The following is a 22,035-nucleotide window of genomic DNA, read 5'->3' as shown; positions in this document are numbered from 1 at the left end:
ATTAGGTAAAATCCATTTTTATCCCATTACTCAAGAAAGGAAATGTTAATGAATGCAATAATTATAGAACTATAGCCTTGATCTTGCATGTAAGCAAAATTCTTCTCTATATTATTAAAGAATGACTTAAACAGTATGTCGAGCAATGACTTCCAGCAGAACAGGCAGGTTTTAGAAAAGGACGTGGATCCAGAGATCAAAGTTCTAATCTAAGGTACTTGGTGAAAAGGCTCAAGAATTTAATATTCCCTTGTATATGTGCTTCATTGATTATGCCAAAGCATTTGACTGCATCAGGTGGAAGGACCTGTGGAAAATACTAAGTAAAATGGACATTCCAGAACATTTGACACACCTTTTCAAGAGGAGTCAGGCTGTGGTGAAGAGAGAGATGGAAAACATCTAAGTGGTTCAACATTGAGAAATGTGTGAGTCAAGGATGTATATTCTCTTCTGATCTATACAATCTTTATGGATAATATGTTATGAGAAAGGCACTTAATGGATATGATAGTGGTTTCTCAGGTTGATTGCAAAAAGATAAATAATCATAGGTATGCTGACAATAGCATTCTTTTTGCCAACAACAAAGGAGAACTGGAGTCCCTCATTAAAAGAGTTGAATGGGAAAGCCTGAAATATGGTTTAAGAATTAATCATGATAAAACAAAATACAGGGTGGCCATAAATTAACTTTCTCTCTTTGGATGTATCTGTAGCTAAAACTAATACATGGAATGAGACCACATTTTGTATATGAGACTTTCGAAGGCATGGGGAGATGAATTCCATGAAAAAAAGATTTAGTACCAAAAGTCGTCACCGATATGGGAAATTTTGGTGCTGGCAGAGCCAAAAGCAGTTAAATATTTGCAGTAAATGCAGATAAAAAGGATTATGCAAATTTTACTGTGTGTACGTGAAAGCAGCGCCACCAATTCCACTTAAAAAGGGATTGGAAACATTCAGGCAGTTATTCGAATGACTGCTGAATTGTGCTCAATATACATCCTACCTTGCCTCAGCATACTTTATTTTACCTTAAACTGTGCAATGCCGTAGCGGCCCTTCGGGAATTTAGAAGGCTTCATGACCTGCGTACAGGTCCTATGTCAACTGTAGCACTGAGAGCTATGATTAAGAAATTTGAAGAAACTGGATCACTAGGAGTTAGACCTGGCAGAGGACGGAAAGCAATTTGTTGTACACAAGAAAGGTCAGCACATTGAAAATCATGTATGTGATCCACGGGACCCTGATTCTGATGAATAAAACATTATTTCCTGTGAGTTCAATCACTACATTAATTTCTGTGTCTCTCGCAAGTTGTTGTTTTAGTTTAATTATTATTACTATCATTCTAACGCACCACATATCCAGCTGGAATGAGTGATGCTGCTGTCGCTTACACCGTCGAAATATTATTATTCCATTTTATCTGCCTTTAATGTAATTATTCGCTTGTTTTTTGGCTCCACCAGCACCAAAATTCCCCCTATCGACGACGTTTGGTACTAAATCTTTTTTTTGCAGAAATCATCTCCCCATACCTTCAAAAGTCTCAGTATAAAATTTGGTCACATTCTGTTGATTGCTTTTAGCTACAGATGCCTCCAAAGAAGGAAAGTTATTTTATGGCCATGGATGAAAATGATAATTTCGCCCACAATATTGACTTTGAGAAGGTGGATGAATTCATTTACTTTAGAGCTCTAATAAGCACCAAGAGTAGATATCAACTAGAAATTAAAAGAAGAATTACCATTGCAAGGTCAGCAATGGTGCAATTGCAGAAAATATGGAAAGACAGAAACATTTCTTTCACCACTAAATCAAGACTGATCATTAACTTGGTGTTTTCAATTTTCATTTATGGTGCTGAATTTTGGACACTCAGTAAAAAAAAGATATGGACAAGATAAACAACTTCAAGACGTTGGGCTGGAGAAGGATGTTGAGAGTCTCCTGGATGGACAAAAGGCCTAATGAAAGTATAATAAGTCAACTATAAATTAAGAGGTGGCTATTGTAAATGAAGGAATTCTCAAATATTTCAGTCACATTTCAAGATGTGAAAATGACAACCAAAAAACTTATCATCCAGGGCAAAGTGGAAGGAAAAAGAAAAAGAGGATGCCCAAGACCAAGATGGTTGGACCAGATTAAAAAGATTACCAGACTTATAATAAATTTAGTTTAATCCTTTATCCAAGTATAAGCAAACAAAGTTTGCACCTAAAGTATCTTCAGGACTGAGGCAACTCGTGGTAAAGATGGACTAAACTCTCATCACTACTTGTAAAAAAAAAAAAAATTTCAATTACCAGACTTACTTTGGATTTAGCTAGTGCTACAACAAAAGACTTTCTGGCACCAAAAGACTTTGGTTGCAGCACTGGCAGCACCCCCAAGTCAGGACCGGTAGAATATGCTTTGGACATCCTTTTATGCAGGATTAGATGACAGAAAACCAATGTGCTATATAGAAGTCGTTACAGATTAGAGAGACTTTTAGTCAGTAATGGTTATGTAGCATACTTCTAAACTTAACAAGTATGGCTGTATTAATCTCCCAAAAATTTAGAGGGAGTCAGTCATCTTAAGATCAACTTTTCCACACAATTGTAATAACTTATTTTATACAACATCAGGACTTCAGATCTTTTGTCCATTACAATATGAATATATTTGATTTGCTCATCATTATTACGTGTAAACTGTAATGTTGTCTTGCTCTGAAAACGTTGGTTTGAAATCACCCTAAATATTAGCCAGTTAATAAAAATGCTTTTATAAATTAGTGTTTTTTGTTTGGTGTTGTAATACCATTAAAACACATTATGAATAACATCCAACACCTAAGCATGTTACCAAGAAAGGACAGGCAAGGAAGGCGACTCATTTGGTAAAGGTAGCAGAAATGCAGTATGTACAGCAGTTACCTAATGGGGAAAAAAATATATATATCCCAGGAGTTATCTTGATAAGTTGCCAGAAGAAAGAGTGATTATAGAACAATAATAAATGGTTGTTGAAAATGGTAGAATGATAACCCATGTGAAGAATAATATAGCTGAGATATGAAATAATCAGTTCATAAAGGTATTTAATCCTGATGAATGTAACATTATGCAGAGCTTGAGTGTAGTGGAAAGGGAGGAGGGTCTAATAATGAGTGAGTAGGAGGTGTATGTAGAATTGAGTAAACTCGAGGTTAATAAGGCTGCAAGACTTGATGATTACTCCATGTTTTGAGGGACTGTTCCAGTGATTTAACAAAAGCTTTGATGTACTTGTTTAATATGAATCTTGCATTGGGCCAAGTTTCAAAGAAGTGGAAGCATTGCAAAATTGTTTTGCTTCAGAAAATGCCAGTCTGCATCTTTAGTTGTGGTTAAATTGTTTGGAGAGGTTTGGAGAGGTTAGTGAAGACCATGGTTCAGAACTGAGTTAACAAGAGCTTCTCTTTAATAGGCAGAATGGGTTTGCTAAATGAAGATAATGTTTCAGCAATCTACTTATTATATTACATAGAATATTTTGAAACCTTGGCACTTAATTCAGTCTCCCTCAAGCCCAAAGTATGGCATTAGCACGTAGACAATATATTTGCCATTTGACCACATACCCCACAGTCTCTTTCTGACATTTTTATAGTTTCTCAACAATATCCATCCTTGAATTACTTTTACTATGGAAGAGGAAAAAGAAGGTGAATATTACCTTAGTTACAAGGCAATCGGATCATTCATCATGTGTTCCGTCTTTTGCAAGCTCACGTTCACACAGATACCTACATGCCAATTCACATCACCATCCTGCCCAGAAACTTAGAATTTTTAAATATTAGCTTCTAGAACAGAGCGAATTTCATCCTCTGGATCTGCACTGCATCTAGAACAATGCTGTACTTACATCATTCAAACAAAACAGCTACAACACAAAAATCCTTTTTTAAACTCCTTAAAAAGAAAACTATTCCCCCCCCCCCCTCCCCCAACCTGATTATACATATGCCTTATCCCTAGTCTATATTAAAGGCACAACAGATAAACTGGACTTCCTCCTAAACCAACACAAAATAAATTAGAATAGCCTACTATGGGTCTTCTCCTTCCTGAGACAAATCAAGGACTGCCAGGATCCACTCTTCTTCTCAGGTGTCCAGATCAAAATTCCAGATTTCATGAGGTAAAACTGCAAGCGACTGTTATTGTCCTACTGTACCAGATTGTCATGAGATGAGTCAGTGCATTTCGTGCAGGGAAAGATCAGTTGGATGATAATCACGTTGCAGGATGACCTGCAATTTCAGATGAATGTATTGAGCTTGTTTGGGGGACACCTCGTGGTTGATGGGCAATGGAATATATACCAGTTGGCCCAGGAAACTGGGATAAACCGCCAAACATGTGTAGCACATCCTAAAAAAGAAGCTCAGTATGCATAAAATTTCATCTTGTTAGCTTGTTCCAGACTAGCATGAGTTACCTGCACACTACAAATGCTGTCATTAATTTTTTTTCACATCCCTTTTATTTATTTATTAATTTATTATTATTTTTTGATTTGATGTTGTAGAATGAATGTTAATGATAGCAAAAAAATTTTTTGTATTAAGATCTGCTTTAGTTTTGATGTGACTATTTTTTCCTGTCGAAATATATGAATGTAATAATTTAACATATTCACTGTTAGAAACATTTAATGAAAAGAAAAAAACAGCCTAGCAGAGAAATACTTAACAGCAGTGTAGAAGATTATGGCAATAGCTACAAGGATGATGAGAGTTGTTCCTCTCAGAAGCCCATTAAACCACAACCTCCACCTAAGTTTAATGAGAATGAAGTATTAGATAAACTGTGGAAGAATGCTTTAGCAGGACGCCGAAGACCTGGTATGTTCTAACAAAATTTCTTTTTACACTTACAAATTCCTTTAAATTTCATATAATATTAGCTATTTTAGTTTAATATTCTGTGAAAAAACTTGCATTTGCTGTTCCATCATACATATGTCATTCTGAATAGCAGTAATCTCATGCACAGAAGTCCTGGCCATTGGAGAATTGTTCTATTGCATAAATTATTCAAGCCTCCAGAGCTCAATTTGGTAATAAGTTGAAAAGATCTAGTTCAAATCCTATCTAGAATGAAAAGAACACTTGTCAGAGCCATTCACCAGATGGTTCATTTAGCCAATCTGTGGCAATAGCAGAGTTTTCTTCCTGTAAACTGTTTTTTCATCCTGCAAGATAATGAAAGCATTAGGAGAATACACATAATTGACAGACATAACACTATGTAAAGAGGATTAACCATGCTGTTAAAGCAATTAATTTAGACTTCTTTGATGCCATGTTATTTGGGTATTGGCTTATCAGCCACTTGCATTAGTACAAGTTAGTGGTATTGAATTATCAAAATTTGTGAACAATAGCCAAATAACACTATGAAGATACATATATATATATATACGAGGGTGGTCTGAAAAGTTCTCGGCATAACAATGAAAAAACGAATTTATAATTTCCAAATTATTTTTATTTTTCAATATAATCTCTCTTAAGACTAATACATTTATTCCAGCAATGCTCCAGCGCCATTATCTGTAGTGGTTCTCAGTAAGATCTGCAAAATACTCCTCTACAGCTGCAATTACCTCTTGATTCAAAGAAAAACACTGACCAGTGAGGAAGAGTTTTAGTTTTGGGAAAAGATAGAAGTCAGAGGGAGCCAAATCTTGGGAATAGGGTGGATGTTCCAACAATTCATAGTGCAGATCACTTAATTTTCCCATTGCCAAAACACCTTTGTGAGCATAATAATAAATTTAGTTTAATCCTTTATCCAAGTGTGAGCAAACAAAGTTTGCACCTGAAAGTATCTTCAGGACTGGGGTAAGATAGTACAACACCAGGCACACCTTTAGATAGAGACATGTTTTAGATTAGAGAGAAACTCCTATAGATAGAGATGACCTTGCTATTGCCTTCTGCCTGTATCTCCACATCTGGGCCTAGCTCCCACTGAAGAGACCTCAATAAATGTCGAAACTAGTCTGGGTAGTGGCCCTCCCCTTAATGCACAACATTATACATATCTGCAAGGAGATGTGTTTTGCATTATGGGAGATACTGAGATAGGAGTGATGTTAGCTTGCTCCACCTTTGCAACGAGTTACCTGGTGTTGTACTACCTTACCCCAGTCCTGAAGATACTTTCAGGTGCAAACTTTGTTTGCTCACACTTGGATAAAGGATTAAACTAAATTTATTATAGTCTAACCAAGTGAAAAATAAACTTTCAACACCTTTGTGGGCAGGTGCATTGTCCTGATGAAAGATGATTTTTTACTTCTGCAAATTGGTCTTTTCTCACGAATTTTTTCGTCTAGTCTGGTTAAAAGATCGGAATAATATTCCCCGGTTATTGTTTTACCCTTGTCAAGATAATTAATAAACAAAATGCCTTTAGCATTCCAAAACACCGATGCCATGACCTTTCCTGCTGATGGAACCGACTTCGTCTTCTTTGGAGCTGAACAACTGGCTTTTGTCCACTGTTTTGAACTGCTGTTTGGATTCTAGTGTGTAATCTTGAATCCAAGTCTCATCTATAGTTATAAATTGACACACAAAGTCAGTTTTATTCTTGTTAAAATGCTCCAAGCACTGTTCAGAGCTTTTCATATGAGTGCATTTTTTGATCTGCTGTGACAAGCATGGCACCAATCTTTCATAAAGCTTTTTCATTTGCAATTCTTCATGCAAAATATATTCTACACGTTCTTTTGAAATGCCTTGATCAATGATTTCTGGTTTTGTTACACTTTTTGAATGTCCTTCACACGGATCATCTTCAAGGCTGGTATGTTTAAACTCGGCAGCCCATTTCTTAATTGTCAAAAATGAAGGAGAAGAGTGCCCATAAACTTTTATGAACTTCGAATGAATTTCTTTTGGCATTAAACCTTCTTTTACAAAGAATTTTATAACTGCACGATACTCAATTTTATCCATTTCAAGGGATACAGACAACACTTTTTCTTCAACAGCTGTATAAAACAAACTACTTATAAAATGACTTGCAATTTCACATGGATGCTTATGACAGATGTACTAACTTAGAAAAAAAAAATCTTGCCGATAGTGTTGCCATCTATAGTCAAGGCTCAGAACTTTTCAGACCACCCACTTATATACTGTATATATATATATTGTGTATTGCTTCATGGTGCTATTTAATCAAACAAAGTTTTATAGTATAAAACAAAGTTTTATAGTATATAGAAACAGATGACTTCACATCAAATTGCCCCAGTATTCCTAATACAAAGGTCACTTTCTTTCAGACATTAATGTTGTTATTCATTATTTGAGGCATCACTATCCAGACTAGTTTCAACCTTTATTGAAGTCTCATCGCAGGGAGCTAGACCCATGGATCTAATCTTATGCGAAGGAGTATCCAGAGTATGGTCTGTCAATCCTGACTTGCCATAGAGACAATTGCAGATGTAAATTTTGTATTCTTCAAAGTGGATGTTAGTATGTCCAAAGTAGGTTAAACTGTAGGCACAAGGAATTTTATACACTTCGGTATGTTCAAGAAGATGCAGTTGATCTGCTCTACTCATCCTTCATAGATCATATTGCATGAAGATATTTCACATGCAAACTTTGCTTGTACTTGAGTAAAGGATTAAAACAAGAATATAATATCATTTCTAGTATAATTTAAAAGTTTTACATTATATATTAGTTTTAGAACAATGCAGAATTCCACTAAGAAGAATTCACACACACATGTGTGTGTGTGTGTGCACGCGCACGCATATTATATCAATGCAAAGTGGTTAAGCATCATATGACTTGTTTATGTTATTATATTATTATTATTATACCTTCCATGGAGTCGGCAGACTCATCACGGAAGGTTCATGCAACTGACAACAAATCTATCATATTGAATCTTAAAATCCTTAACATTCCCTGCATTAAAAACATATTCTGGTTATGCATTTTCCATTCGCTGATACTCCTCTTCACTACACTCCTACACAACTTTCAGGGATGGCCCCTGGTTCTTCCTCTCTTGCCTTCTACCCTTTTGCCCGTGCAGTTAGCCTAGTGGCTTTGCGCTTCACAACCATATGCTTGGGGAAGGAGTGTCCTAGGTTCGATTCCCATCAATGATGTGAGGAGCTCAAGGATCTTCCTCAGCCATGGCCAAGTTAGCCGGTCTTGGGCGTGGACAGCAGGGTTTTTTCCACTAGTTTGTCTAGTGTTTTTCATCCTGCAAGCAGGCAAACCGGTACGAGGATACACACAGATTACAGTCAGGAATACTGAACCAGCCATAGGTCTGATTCGTCAGCCTATGCCGGTTCCGGAGCCCGGATAAAATTTGGGGGGACTAGATGGTACCGTGAACTCCCGTATAAAAGGGGAACGCTGTATCATCATACGGAATTTATTTATTTTTCTACTCTTTTTATAATCTCCTCTGGATTAATTCAATAAAATTCCCTCACTAACTTAAATGTCTCTATTATGTGACATCTTTTCCTCCTATCCACCAAACTCTGCCATCTACATTTCTTTAACCTCTCTACATAGCATTCCTGAGTCCTGCTACTGTCTTAGTAATTCTTCTCTGGACCTTCTCCAATGCTTCCACATTGGAAAATGTTTGTGTGTGTTTTGTGTGAAGTAACATGATAAAATATGGAAACATTTTTCAATGTGGTAGCATTGGAGAAGGTCCAGAGAAGAATTACTAAGAGAGTAGCAGGACTAGAGCTTTTCAACAGAAGGTGAATATTACCATCCTTGTATGGAAGGATGCAGTTTTTTTTTTCATGCCACAAAGCAGACCCAAATAGCTGGAGAAGTCATAACAAAATTACTGGCCTCGTAGCTTTAGTTTGCTTCAACCATAATTCTGCCCAAACTAATAATTTTAATAAAATTATTTCCTGTGAAGTTACTTACGAATTATTTATGCTACTATTTCTTTTTAATTAATGTTTGTTATTGAACAAATTTGTAAGCAAGCACTGTTACTACAATGCTTACAAATTTGTCTCTACAGTGTTTCTTGTTTTGCTGGATCTGTTAGAATGAATGTGGTGACTTCTTAATACTTTGAGAAGTAACAAGGAATGTTCATTGTCTGATTACTAACTTGAACTGTTAACAACAGGTTAATACAAGTACAGTTTACTTTTATCTTTTGCAAATGGTAGCCAATTTTCTCTTTGATCATTCACATTTATTAAGTGTTGTGGTAGTTACTTTCTCTCTTTTCTGTTAATATTCCAGTACTCCTTACTCTTACTCTCCCTCTTCTTCCTATACAAAAAAAGATCTTCTCTCACAGAACTCGAATGTTATCCATAGTTTTGCTGATCCTATACACCCCACAACTCATTTTAATTTGACATTTCTTGTAGTGCTAAACTTTTCAAATTTCATGATTATCTATAACTAATGCCCTAACACTGACATATTTTTCAGTTGGCTGAATGCTTGCAAACACAGCCTTGTTTATTATGCAACAACAAGCTCTCTTTATCTTCCCTTACTTTTGATAACATCCAAATCTGATTTTGTTCCTTTTCCTTGGGATAACCTTCACTAACTGCTGACGGACAACTTAAATATAGACTATATTTAAGTATTATTGTATTGTTTTGTATAATGTTTCATTTACTCCATATAATTGTAGTGTTTTGATTTTGAACTTATGTTTTGTAGATCTGAAAAAGGCATTCATATGCCTTTTTCAGATCTACAAAACATAAGTTCTGATCCTTGTCATATTCTCGTAATCTCGTAACTATTTGTTGTAAAGTGAAAATCTCCTGTTTGTCCCGAACCCAGCTTGTTCCTCTCCGTGTTTCTCTTTCACAGTGTTTCTCACCCTTTTCAGGTATGCTTGCATGAATCTTACAAGGACCAGTTTTGCTTATTCTGTTGTCTATTTCTCTATGTAATTTCCCATTTTCACTAAAAATTTGTGATTAACTAGCTGAAATATCTTACTTGTTCTGTAGGTTCTCCATTGAGAATACAAGTGATGTTTTCCAAGTTCCTGTCCTAAAAATCTTCACTGGATTTCTTTAGTAGTATAACATCATTGGCATAAAGTAGAGAATAAGGTTGAATATCTCCAATTATGATATCAGGTTTGATGCCGCTTTCCTTCATAATGTGATCCACACAGAGGAGAAAATAGTGGAAACAGTGATCATCCTTGTCTACCATCTAATTTTACATCAAACCACTTCTTCTATCCCCTACAATTATAACTGCTGATTTGCAACTTATGTGTCATCTGTTTATTGTTCTGTATAATGTTCAATTTATTCCATATAATTTTAGCATTTTAAAAAGCTTTTCTCTTGCCACCTTGTTATATTCCTTTTCCACCTCTACAAAACTTAAATAAAGATCTTTGTTTTATTCTCATGATTTCTTAACTATCTTAAAATGAATAGCTCATCTTCACAACTCTGTCATATTTGATCTGACTTCAATTTATTCTTCCTCAAGTTTCTCTTCCAATTTTTCTTAGCCTCTTCTCAAGTATGCTTACATAAGTCTTACCTGAATACTCATCACCATCATGCTTATCAAGGATTTAGGCCTAGCATGGCCTGTTCTGGCCTTAGAAGTCATTGTTTAAGAGGATGTTGTGGTTTTCTTTTTCCTAATGGCTTGTACTTTAAGGCTTGTTTTGGTAATCTTTCTGTTTTCATTCTTTGAATGTGTTCCATCCATTTATGTTAATATTTTTTAATTTTTTCTATTACTGGTTCTTGGCTTAATTCTTTCATAATTTCTTCATTTCTTTTGTGATCAAATAGGGTACACTTTGCAGTTTTCTCATAAACTTCATTTCTGCTGTTATTAATCTTTGTTTGTCTTTTTGTTGTAATTTCCACACTGAATACTCAGTGTGGAAATTACTCTGTAATTCTCAAATTCTGTTATGTTTCTCTTTTTAAAGATAATTATTATTACAGGTATCTCCATGGGGTCAGTAGACTCATTGTGGAAGACCCAAACTAGCAAAACAATATTTGTCATATCTCTTCTCGAATTCATTTACAGACGAAGAGCTCACAACTAAGTCAGGCAATGAATTCCACTCATTCACCACCCTCCAGGCAAAAAACCTTGTTCTGACACCCTTGTTAACCACACTCTTCTTTAATTTCCAGGAATGACCTCTTGTTCTTCCATCACTAACACACAGCTGAAACATTTCCCCTGCATCAATCCTATAAAAACCTTTCAGTAATTTAAATGTTTCTATCATATCCCCCTCTTCTTTGCCTATCAAACAACCTCTGCAATCCACAAGCTCTCAATCTATCAATGTAGGGAGCATTTTTTACATCACTTACCAACTTAGTCACTCTTCTCTGAACCCTCTCTGCAGCCTCCTCATCTCCAAGGAATCCAGGTGACCAGACCTGAGTACAGTAATCCAAATATGGAAGCATCAACGCTTTATAAAGGGGAATAATAACCTCTTTATCTCTGGATGTCAGTGTGTTCCTCAACAACCAAGTAATCCTATGTGCAATCTTGGATGCCTTAGCAATGTGTCCTCTGAACTTCATCTCCCTATCTACCAACACCCCTAAGTCCCTAGCCTCATCAATCTCTTGGAGTACTGTTCCATCAATGTAGTACACAGCTGGTAATCTTTTAATCCCAAAATGCATGACTTTACACTTTTCCACATTGAACTGACATCCATTATCTTTTGCCCATTTTACCAGCTTATTTAAATCATCCTGCAAACTTTCAACATCAGCTTGATTTTTTATTGCGCTACCCAACTTTGCATCATCATCAGCAAACAACTGAATATCTCCCTGTATGCCATTTCCTATATCATTTATATACAAATTAAACAACAATGGCCCAAGCACAGAGTCCTGAGGCACACCACTGGTCACCTGCCTCATCCTGGACTCGGTTCCTCCATACGTCACCTTCTGGTATCTCTCCCTGAGCCATTCTCCTATCCTTATCACCAATTTAGTATCGATTTCCATCTGCTCCAATTTGCATAACAGTGTTCCATGGGGTATCCTGTCAAAAGCCTTAGCAAAATCCAGAAGTACCACTGTGTAGCCAGTTCCTTTGTCCAACTCAGATGTCATTCTATTATGAAAAGTTAATAGATTGCTAAGGTAGGATCTACCTTTAACAAAACCATGTTGGCCTCTATAGAGTATCATATCCTGATCCACCCATTCTTGAATTTTGTCTTTAACCAACTTTTCCAATACTTTTACCACTACTCCTGAGATGGTGATTAGTCTGTAATTAACTACTGCAGTTTTAGAGCCACCCTTATGCAAAGGAACCACTTTGTCTAACTTCCACTCCCTAGGGACCATACCAGAGTTCAAACTTAAATTAAATATCCAAGTAAGAGGGGTTGACAATTCATTTGCACATTCACGCAACACCCGAGCTGATATTCCATCTAAGCCTACAGCAGTGTTTGTATTTAAATTTTGCAATATATTAAATACCTCTGATTTCTTAGCTTCAATTCTCCCTGCATTAATTAGTACCTGTACCTGTAGCAATAAATTAGTTATTGCTACAGGTACAGAGATATCCTCACTTGGGTGATAGACTTTTGAAAAGTGATCACTTAGTAACTCGACTATTACATCTGATTTTGTCACCTCAATACCATCAGCACCCACTAAAGTTATCCTTCCAAAGTCATTCTTCCATTTACTTGCCACATAGTGGAAGAACTCTTTGGGATTATCCTTGATCTCTTTGGCTAAGGTCTTCTCATCATCTGATTTAGCTTTCTTACTATGCTGTAACCTTCCTAGCTTGAGCCTTGTACTGCTCATGGGTGTACTGATCGCCTTTCTCCTTGTAAATTCTCCATAACATTTTCTTTTTTTGCAGGTCAAGCTTGATACTACTGCTCATCCATCTAATGCCTGCCTTGTTTGACTCTTCCTGACCATGGGGACACAATCTGATATTGCTTTCATCAGATACCCACTGATTTTATCCCATGCACTGCTAACATTTTCCCCCTGCAATATGTTCTGCCATGGGATTGCTGCAAGCTCACTCTGAAGCTTGTTATAATTGCCTAACTTGTAGTTCCGTATATACCCCTTCTTAACAGAAAAATCCACAGATTTTGCAACTTCCCAAGTCAATACCACATGATCGCTTTCACCAATTGGAGGTAACGAGGACACCTTACTTATGCATATATCCTCTGAATCAGTAACCAGGTCCAACACTCTCACACCATGTGTCCCTTCAGTTATGTGCTATTTCAAGTAATTATCTCGTAGGAGATGTATGAACTCCATTTCCTTTTTGCTACGAGATATTTCCCCCTTCCAATTTGTATCACCATAATTAAAATCCCATAATAATTACTAAACCTGCACTCATTGCACTAATTTGCTGATGCATGAATTCAATATCTCCCCCTGTACTCCCTGGCCTATAGCAGCATCCAACTGTATATTTGGTTGCATTGGTCATTATTTCGCACCAGACTGACTCAAATGAACTCTCATTCACATGTCTTTCATCTTGATACTTTTTTTTGGTTGCAACACATCAGCTATCATCAACAGTACTCCTTCCCCGGTTCTATCTTCTCTATCCTCCCTGAAAATACTGTACCCATCACATTCAATTCCAGTGACCACATCTTCTACTGACAGCCAAGTTTCACTAATGCCTACAACTTTTGGTGAGATTGCACTGACTAATGCCAAAAATTCTTCTCTCTTATTTCAAATGCTTCTTGCATTGGTATACAAAAATTGCAGATTCCCTCTAGATCTTGTACCGGCTTTAGAACTGATATATAAGTCACTAATTTCAGTAGTCCCATGCCGATTTTTATCCCCTCTCTTCTGCAATTTATTCTGCGAATAAGGATCAATAAATATACAATCGGTGCTAAAGTTTCTCTCTCTTACACTCAACCTTTTCAGTATTAGTTTTCCTGCCCAATTACTTCAACTTGTTCAGAAAACAGTAACTTCTTCAATCGCTTATGTCCTTCCATGTTCAGATGCAGCCCATCTCTAGCATACAACTATCTTTTTCCTTCAAACACACTCCAAACATCAACAAATTCCAGACCTCTTTTTTTGCACATTCTTGCAATCATATCATTCGTTATCATCGCTCTTCTACTTAACTCGTAATTGTCAAAACGAGGCAGCACACACACACTATCCTCCCATTGACACTTTTCCTCTTCACAATATCTAACAATGTTCTTAAATCTTTTCCTACCTGATTTATACCACCACTCAGGCCATTTGTACCCACCATAACTATCATCTTGTCTGCTTCATGCCTTCTCTTTATTGCTAAAGCCACTCTTTCTATTGTCCCACCAGCCAAGCACTCCTCATGCATACCACTCTCCATACCCTTAATCATAGAATCACCATATATCTTACCACTCTTAACTTCATTTAAGTCCACACCAAGCGTCACTCCTGGACTCATTTTCTATGCTGTTCAGCATGACTCTCCCAGTTTCATTATCCAATGCTCTATCACTTACTCTCACAACATCTCATTTCTTCTAGGCCTCTTGTGGTTTTATTTTGTTGACTCCCAATCACTCCCATACTATTTATTACTGCATCATTCACCAAAGACTCACCCATACATAAATCTGTTCTAGTTACTTCAGCTAAAGTAATCTCTATAGTCTTAATTTCTCTGTTTAATACATTAAACTCAGTTTTAACTTCCAGTATCTCCTTACTGAGCACTTCCAATTCCTCATGCAGAAGATGAAGGTCGTTTTTCATTTTCTTGAACTCCCGTCGAAGTTCTTCCGCTATGGCCCCAACGTCAGCTTCCATTCTTAAATGCTCCAGCCTATCCCGACACTTCTCACATATGTCAACATTTTTGTTCTTCTCACTTAGCCAGACCAACCACAGATCCTTCACATTCTTCGGCGCATACATGTAGCAGTTTCTGCAACGCATCCATTTCTGCAACGCATCTAACTTTTCGTGTAGAAGTCCTGCACGCCGCTGGCGTATGTTTCTTGTTCGACGCCATCTTTACACATTGAAGTAGTGAAACAAACGGCAGCAAAAACAATATATACAACACAGTTCCAAACAATAACACCACTGAAGGATACTTGTATCTAACCAATGCACAACTGCAGCACAATTTGAGACAAAAAGCCACACTATATTTAATTTTAAAACACGTTTTCTAGCCTAACTAAACACCACCGCCACATTCACCAAGGACACCAGCACCCAAAGATGAGTACTGTGAGACTTCTATTTCCAGTTGTCTAGAATTTGACCTCTGTACAATGCCTTATGAATTATTCAGTGTCAGTAGTGTTAGACTTATAACTTCCATATTTGAGCATTTCTGGTTGTTGATCATGTACTCCAGCTACTTTTCCCACATTCTAGATATCTGCAGGCTTTTTCTACCTCATATATTGAAACTATACTCCTGAATGCATTTGTTTTTAATATTTCCTATGCCTAGATGAATATGCAAGTTTCTGTGCTTTAGCAATTCTGTAGAAAGCTTCTGGTATTGAGACCACATTTTTATATAACTAATGAGCTGAATAAAATAAACAAATGTAACCCTATAATTCTTAAGTTATCAAACTTACATTGTCAAAGGTGCCAGCAAAAGTTATACACTTAAAAAAAAAAAGAAAAAAAAAAGAGGCCTGGAAACAATTAATTACACATATTAGAAGTTATCAGAACTTCACAATTAGTACATACAAATAAATAACTAGAACGAAAACCATTAAATGAATTACTGTATATGTGTTGGAACAATGCTAGTTGTTGCTGTCACGTTCTCTAGTTTGTCGTATGTCACATCCTAGGTCTGTGGTAGTTAGATTTTTAATGAAAGCAGACCAAACTTATAGTAGGATTAAGCTTTGATTTCTGTTACATTGTGTGGGAATTCTTAGCATTTCAGAAGCTTCCTTGAACTCTCTTGTAAAGCATTTATGATCAATATAAGGTATTTTTCTTTGCTACCAAACTACTTGGTGGCCTGTGTTAGTTATGGGATGCCAAACCTCTTTTTCCAGCGACTTTTACATGTTAAAACATGTGGATCTGACCCAACCTTTACACCTGGCCTACACAGCAAATGCCACAAGATCAATGAATCTCATAAATACTGGTGTCTCATAGGTTGATGTGGAGGTTTTGGTGGATGTAAGAACCTGGAGATTTTATACTATGGTAAAAAAAATTTGATTGTCTTGGATTCATAACCATTGAGGATGAGGTTACACTTCAGGTAGCACAGTTCCTTATTCTTATTAATTGATATACATAGTAAGGTAAATCTCTTTTCTTCTTTATTTACTTCGAAAAAGGATATTAAGGAAGGGTGATTTTTTTTGTGATCTTTCAGTTCAAGAATGAAGTTTATGTTGGGATGAAAGCTGTTCAGGTAATCTTGAAAGAAAGTGAATTAAGTCATCCATTGTTCCTGACCAAACAACAAAAATATCATCAATGTAATGTAATGAAGTTTTTGGTTTCTTGTGATAGTTTTTGATAGCATTTGTTTTGAAATTTTCCATATAGTGGTTGGCCAGGGCTGGAGATGGGGGGGTTGCATATAGCAAGGCCTTTTTGTTCCTAATATTATTATCGTTATTAACACTAGACTTCCATGGAGTCTAAAGACTCATCATGAGAGGCAAACACTGTTACACACAAAGCCCATCAAACCATGCTTTAAACTCATTCACTGTGTCTGCATTCACCACAATGTCAGGCAAAATACAGATGCTGTATGGTCACGCCAATGCTCACCATGTAGTTCTGTTGTTTGCTTTTTTGGCCTCAACTCTCTGAAGATCAGTCACTCCACACACACACACACCATCCATCCATCTCACTGATGATTTACCCCTTCCTCTTTTGCCAGGAACTTTACCTTCTATTACTGTTTTGAGAAGTCTCCCTTCCATCCTTTCAATGTGTCCAAAATATTTTAACTTTCTTCTATCGATATCCTTAATGAGCGTTAAAGTTCTACTGATCTTTTCTAACACCCATTCGTTTGTATGCCTTTCAGTATATGATATCCTCAACAGCCTTCTGTAACACCACATCTCAAAAGCAGATATCTGTTTCTTATCTGACTTCTTTACATTCCAAGTCTCACATCCATGAGTCACTGTTGGAAAAACAGCTGCATCCAAAATCCTCAACTTTGTTCCCATGGAGATAGATCCATCCTTACAGATTTTAGACAGGTCTCTGATTGTTGTTTTAGCCATTCCTAATGTCTTCTGAACAGCAACTCTTTACATTAACAATGGATCCCAGGTACTCCAACTTGCTGACTTCCTCAATTTTTTTTCCATTAAGGTACACTTGTTTCTCAAGAGCTTCCCTGTTTGTATTTCCTTTGTGAATAATGTCTTGCTAGGATTGAGTTGAAGTCCTCTGTTATTACTGATCTTGTTAACTTTGTCAAAAATTAGTCCTAGTTCTTCCATATAATTACAAAGGAGTACTGTATCATCAGCATACCTCATATTACTGATCAATCTACCTCTTATCCTGATTCCTGTCTTGAGCTCATCCAATGCTTCATGCATGATGGCTTCTGCATATATACTAAACAAGTGAGGAGAAAGTAAACATCTTTGCCTAACTTTTTTTCCAACCTGAAGCCAGTCAGTCAATCCAACACCTGTTCTTATCATGACTTCTTGCTCCCAGTACAAGTTGGCTATCAACCTGATAGTGTGTTAAGGAAAACCCATTCTTTTCATTACTTCCCACAGTTTCACATACTCAGCACGGTCAAAAGTTTTAGAGTAGTCTAAGAAACACATTACCAGAGGGAGTCTGAATTCTTTATATTTTTCTATGATCTGTCTAAGGCAAAGGATCTGATCTCTGGTGCCCTTACCTTTCCTAAAACATGCTTGTTCCTTGGGAATCTCTGCCTCAACTTTTACCTCAGTCCTATTTAGTATGATCTTCAATAAAATTTTGCTTGCATGATATATTAAACTAATAGTTCTATAGTTCTTCATATCACCTTTCTTATGTAGTGGTATGAAAACTGACTTCTTCCAGTCTCTAGGCCATGATCCTGTCTCCTATATCCTTGTAATCAATCTATGAAACACTCTTATCCCTCCATCCCCTGTGGCCTTAATTAACTCTGCTGGGATTTCATCTGCACCTGGGGCCTTATTGCTGTTAAGCTGCTTAACTGCTCTTTCAACTTCATGCCTAAGTGGAGGAGGTTCCAAATCAAAATTTTCCTGGTGAGAGAGTTCACATTTTCTTTATCCACCCTGCTGTACAGTTCCTCTTGAATTGGAAGATCACAAAAATTTACCATTTCTTGACATCCTTGTCGAAGTAAACAAAGAAGAAAAAAGATTGACCTTTTCAGTATACAGAAAACCTATCGTAACCAGAAGATTTTTACAGGCCACTTCACACCATCATCCATTACAAAAGATAGGCCCGATTGAAACACTACAAGATAGGGTATACAATATGTCCAGTATGCCAATTAACAGGAATAAAGAACTGCACTACCGGAGGCATAACCTCTACCTCAATGGCTATGAATCCAAGGCAATCAATAAAATTCTTAATACAGCTCCTTTATTTAAAGAATTTAAGAATGCAATCATGCTACCTTACATCAGGAATGTTACAGACAAAGTGGCAATATTGCTGCATAAGTACAACATTAAAGTATTTTTTTTTTACCATGGTATAATCTCCAGGTTCTTGCATTGACCAAAAACCTCCACATCAATCCCTGAAAAATCCAAATGAGGAATTGGCTATGTAGGCAAGATGGGAAGGTTGAGGAAGATCTGCATGTCTGAACAGGTACAAGTCATTGTAAAAAGAATACTGTATAAATCATGTTTGGCATCCCATACAACTAACACAAGCCATGAAGTAGTTTGGCAACAAACAGAAATGCCTTATGTTGATCATAACTGTTTTTTAGAAGAAAGTTTAAAGAAGCCTCAGAAATGCTCCATATCCTCATATAGTGTAATAAAAATCATTGCTTAATCCTACACCAAGTTTGGTCTGCTTTCATTAAAAATCTAATTGCCATGGGCCTAGAATATGACACTCACCATGCTACAGAATCGGACAGCAACAACTAGCATTTTTCTAACACATATACAGTAATTAATGTAACTTTTTTTTTTCCTGGTTACTTATTTGCATATACCAATTTTGAAGATCTGATAACATCTGATATGTGTGATTAATTAATTTGACTTGGAGAAAGGGGTGGGGGTTGTAGTTTTAATAGTAATAAGAGCAAGGTGGTGCATTTTGGAGTTCAGAAATATAAAGATGTGTACCCTATTGATGGTGCATTTAACTACTGCAGGAAGTGGATGAGATTCAAGATTTGGGAGTTATGGTTGAGAGTAGACTGAAGTTTAGAAGACATTGCAAGTGTTGCAAAGACTGCACATCATACTTCCACTAAGATGCAAAGTTCTCTAACATAGTGATAAGGAAGTGGTTGTACTACTGTATAAAGTACTAGTCAGACTGCCCATGGATGGACTATTGTGCTCAGATGTAATCACCTGGTTTTCATTGTGATGTGGAAACATTGGCAAGGGTTGAGAGAAGAGTGACTAAGCCAATATCAGAACTCCGGAATGCTGGCTGTGGAGAGGAGGGGAAAAAAGGTGGTATGATAGTGATATTTAAGTTAGTGAGAGGATTTTATTGGATTAATCCAGAGGGGATCATAAACAGAGTAGAAGGTAAGAGGGGAAGAACAGCCATTCCTGGAAGTTGTGTAAGACTGTGGGATATGAGGAGTGGATTTTTTTGCATGGGGAATTGTCAGTGAATGAAATGCATTACCAGAATATGTTGTTAATGCAGATTGTGTTAAGGATTTTAAGATTCAGTATGATAGATATGTCGTCAGTTGAATGAACCTCCCACAAAGAATCTGCCGATTCCATGCAGGATGTAATAATGATAATTGTTTGTAGTCTTTTTTTTTTTTTTTGGTGTGTGTGTGTATCTTTTGTGTAACTCCTGATGATGTAAGTCTGACAACTTATGAAACTTGTAAGATTATATTTGATTATTTTATTAAATGCATTATTTATCTAGAAACATGTGGTCTCAATACCAGAAGCTTTCTATAGAATTTCCTACCCCCTGTTTTGTCACTGCTTGTTTCATTTAACAGTCTTTCAGAGTAACAGTTCGAGGTATCCAGAATATGTTTATATTCAATATTAACTTGCTTTGTCAAAACTCCAAAACATTTTACCACCATCTTGATATTTATCTTCTATATTCCTATGAAAGCATTCTTGCATTTTTGTTTTATTAGCTAAACAAAAACATACAATTTTATTTAGTTACTTTGACACACATTTTAGCTTTCTTACATTTTCTTTGGATTCTTGCAGAGCATCTGCTGACTCACTTGCTAGGAAATTTCTTTGTTTTCTTCTTTTCCAGGACTATGTATTTAACTTCTTGAATGTACCATGAAGTTTGGATATTTTCGAGGTTTGCAAACACAAACACACCACATGCCTTCCTGGCTAAATCAGTCACTGTTTTCTTCAAAGTTTGTAACTGAGACTTCATGGTTTTGTTCTTGAGCAGCTATTTCATTTTTTTCACCAACAGAGTTTATATGTTTGATTCAATAGTTCCCTTTTCCAGGACTGCCTCTTTAATTTTCTGAGTTAATCATGGAGTTTTCCCCTCCTACCAACAACTTCACCATGCCTCTTTGGATGAATCGGTCAGTGTTTTCTTTATAGTCTGCCACTCAGTCTCCAAGGTTTGGTTCTTGTTTTCAAACTTTTTTGTTTCATTTTTCCATGAATAATATATGTATATTTGAGTTTACTGTTCTCCTCTGAAAGATACTCTACTTTGATTCTTTTAAAAATTTTCTTATGCATTTTTAAATATGATATTCATTTCTATCCTGCTCAAGACTAAATGGTGATCTTTTCCTGTTTAAAATTCCCCAATACTCATATCACAAACCAGCTGGAAAATATACTCATTGACCAATAACATAGATAAGAAAACTTTTTTTTTTTTTTAAATTTCTTGTGTCTTCTCTCCATGTGTATATTTTGTAGTATGGTGTTAGTGATGACCCACACTGTGTCCTGAGCAGAAATCCAGCATGCACTTGCCATTATTATTAGCTTTGTCATTTTCTCTAGATTTTCCCAAATCATTTCTCTCTCTCTCTCTCTCTCTATATATATATATATATATATATATCTGATATTCATTTCCTACTATGCTGTTTAAATTTCCAACAAGGACCAGTTTTACATTTTTCTTTGTATTAGCAGCCTTTTCTCTAATGATTCAAAAATTACTCCACTTTTTTTTCAATAAACAAGTATCACTGTTCGATTCCTGATTTTGAAATGTGCCTTTATTATTCTACTCAAAATTTTCTGCTAATCAGGAAATTTACTTTATCCTCCTTGATCTATTGCAAAATATAATTTCAAGTTATATAATTGCTAAATAATAAGCAAATTTTATTTATATTATTTAGCAGAATCTCACCTGTTTCTGTTGTGCTCGTTGCGGTGATGCCATCAATGTTGATGTATTACTTCTTTGATTCATTGCTGTAGATAAGCACCATAATTATTTCATTGAAATCCTTCCCATTAAGTTGTGAATTGATATATTTCTTTACTTTTCCATCCTTATGGTTTTGCATTTACATTTAAATTTTTGGTTATTTTTTTTAATTTCAGCTTGTTATTTCTTATATATATAAAAAAGTAAAATAATAAGCTTTCGTAAACCAATTTTATCTTTATGAAATGTTTTAGCAAGATTGTTATAATATTTACCATGCCTATAAAGATATAAAATATTCAATATAGTCCATTTATGAAATATCAGATGGAGATATAATGTTAAAAGAAAGAGAGCAGAAGA

At 36.0% G+C, this 22,035-nt stretch overlaps 1 protein-coding gene across 4 annotated transcripts in view; it reads left to right on the top strand.

Annotated features, from left to right (window-relative positions):
• The window catches only part of Cc2d2a (Coiled-coil and C2 domain containing 2A), a 518,960-nt gene that overhangs the window by 227,752 nt on the left and 269,173 nt on the right, over window positions 1-22,035 (top strand). For all 4 annotated transcript variants that reach the window (XM_090401677.1, XM_090401676.1, XM_090401674.1 and 1 more), the window contains exon 18: window positions 4,699-4,897. In XM_090401677.1, the coding sequence (XP_090257803.1) occupies window positions 4,699-4,897 (199 nt within the window). The remainder of the gene's footprint in view (window positions 1-4,698; window positions 4,898-22,035) is intronic.

The sequence above is a fragment of the Typopeltis vanoorti genome, chromosome 12 (genome assembly GCF_054136105.1).
Source record: "Typopeltis vanoorti isolate ZY-2024b chromosome 12, IOZ_Tvanoo_1.0, whole genome shotgun sequence".
Classification (NCBI taxonomy): domain Eukaryota; kingdom Metazoa; phylum Arthropoda; class Arachnida; order Uropygi; family Thelyphonidae; genus Typopeltis; species Typopeltis vanoorti.
The sequence above is the reverse complement of the archived record's forward strand: the minus strand, read 5'-3'. Positions and strand labels throughout refer to the sequence as shown.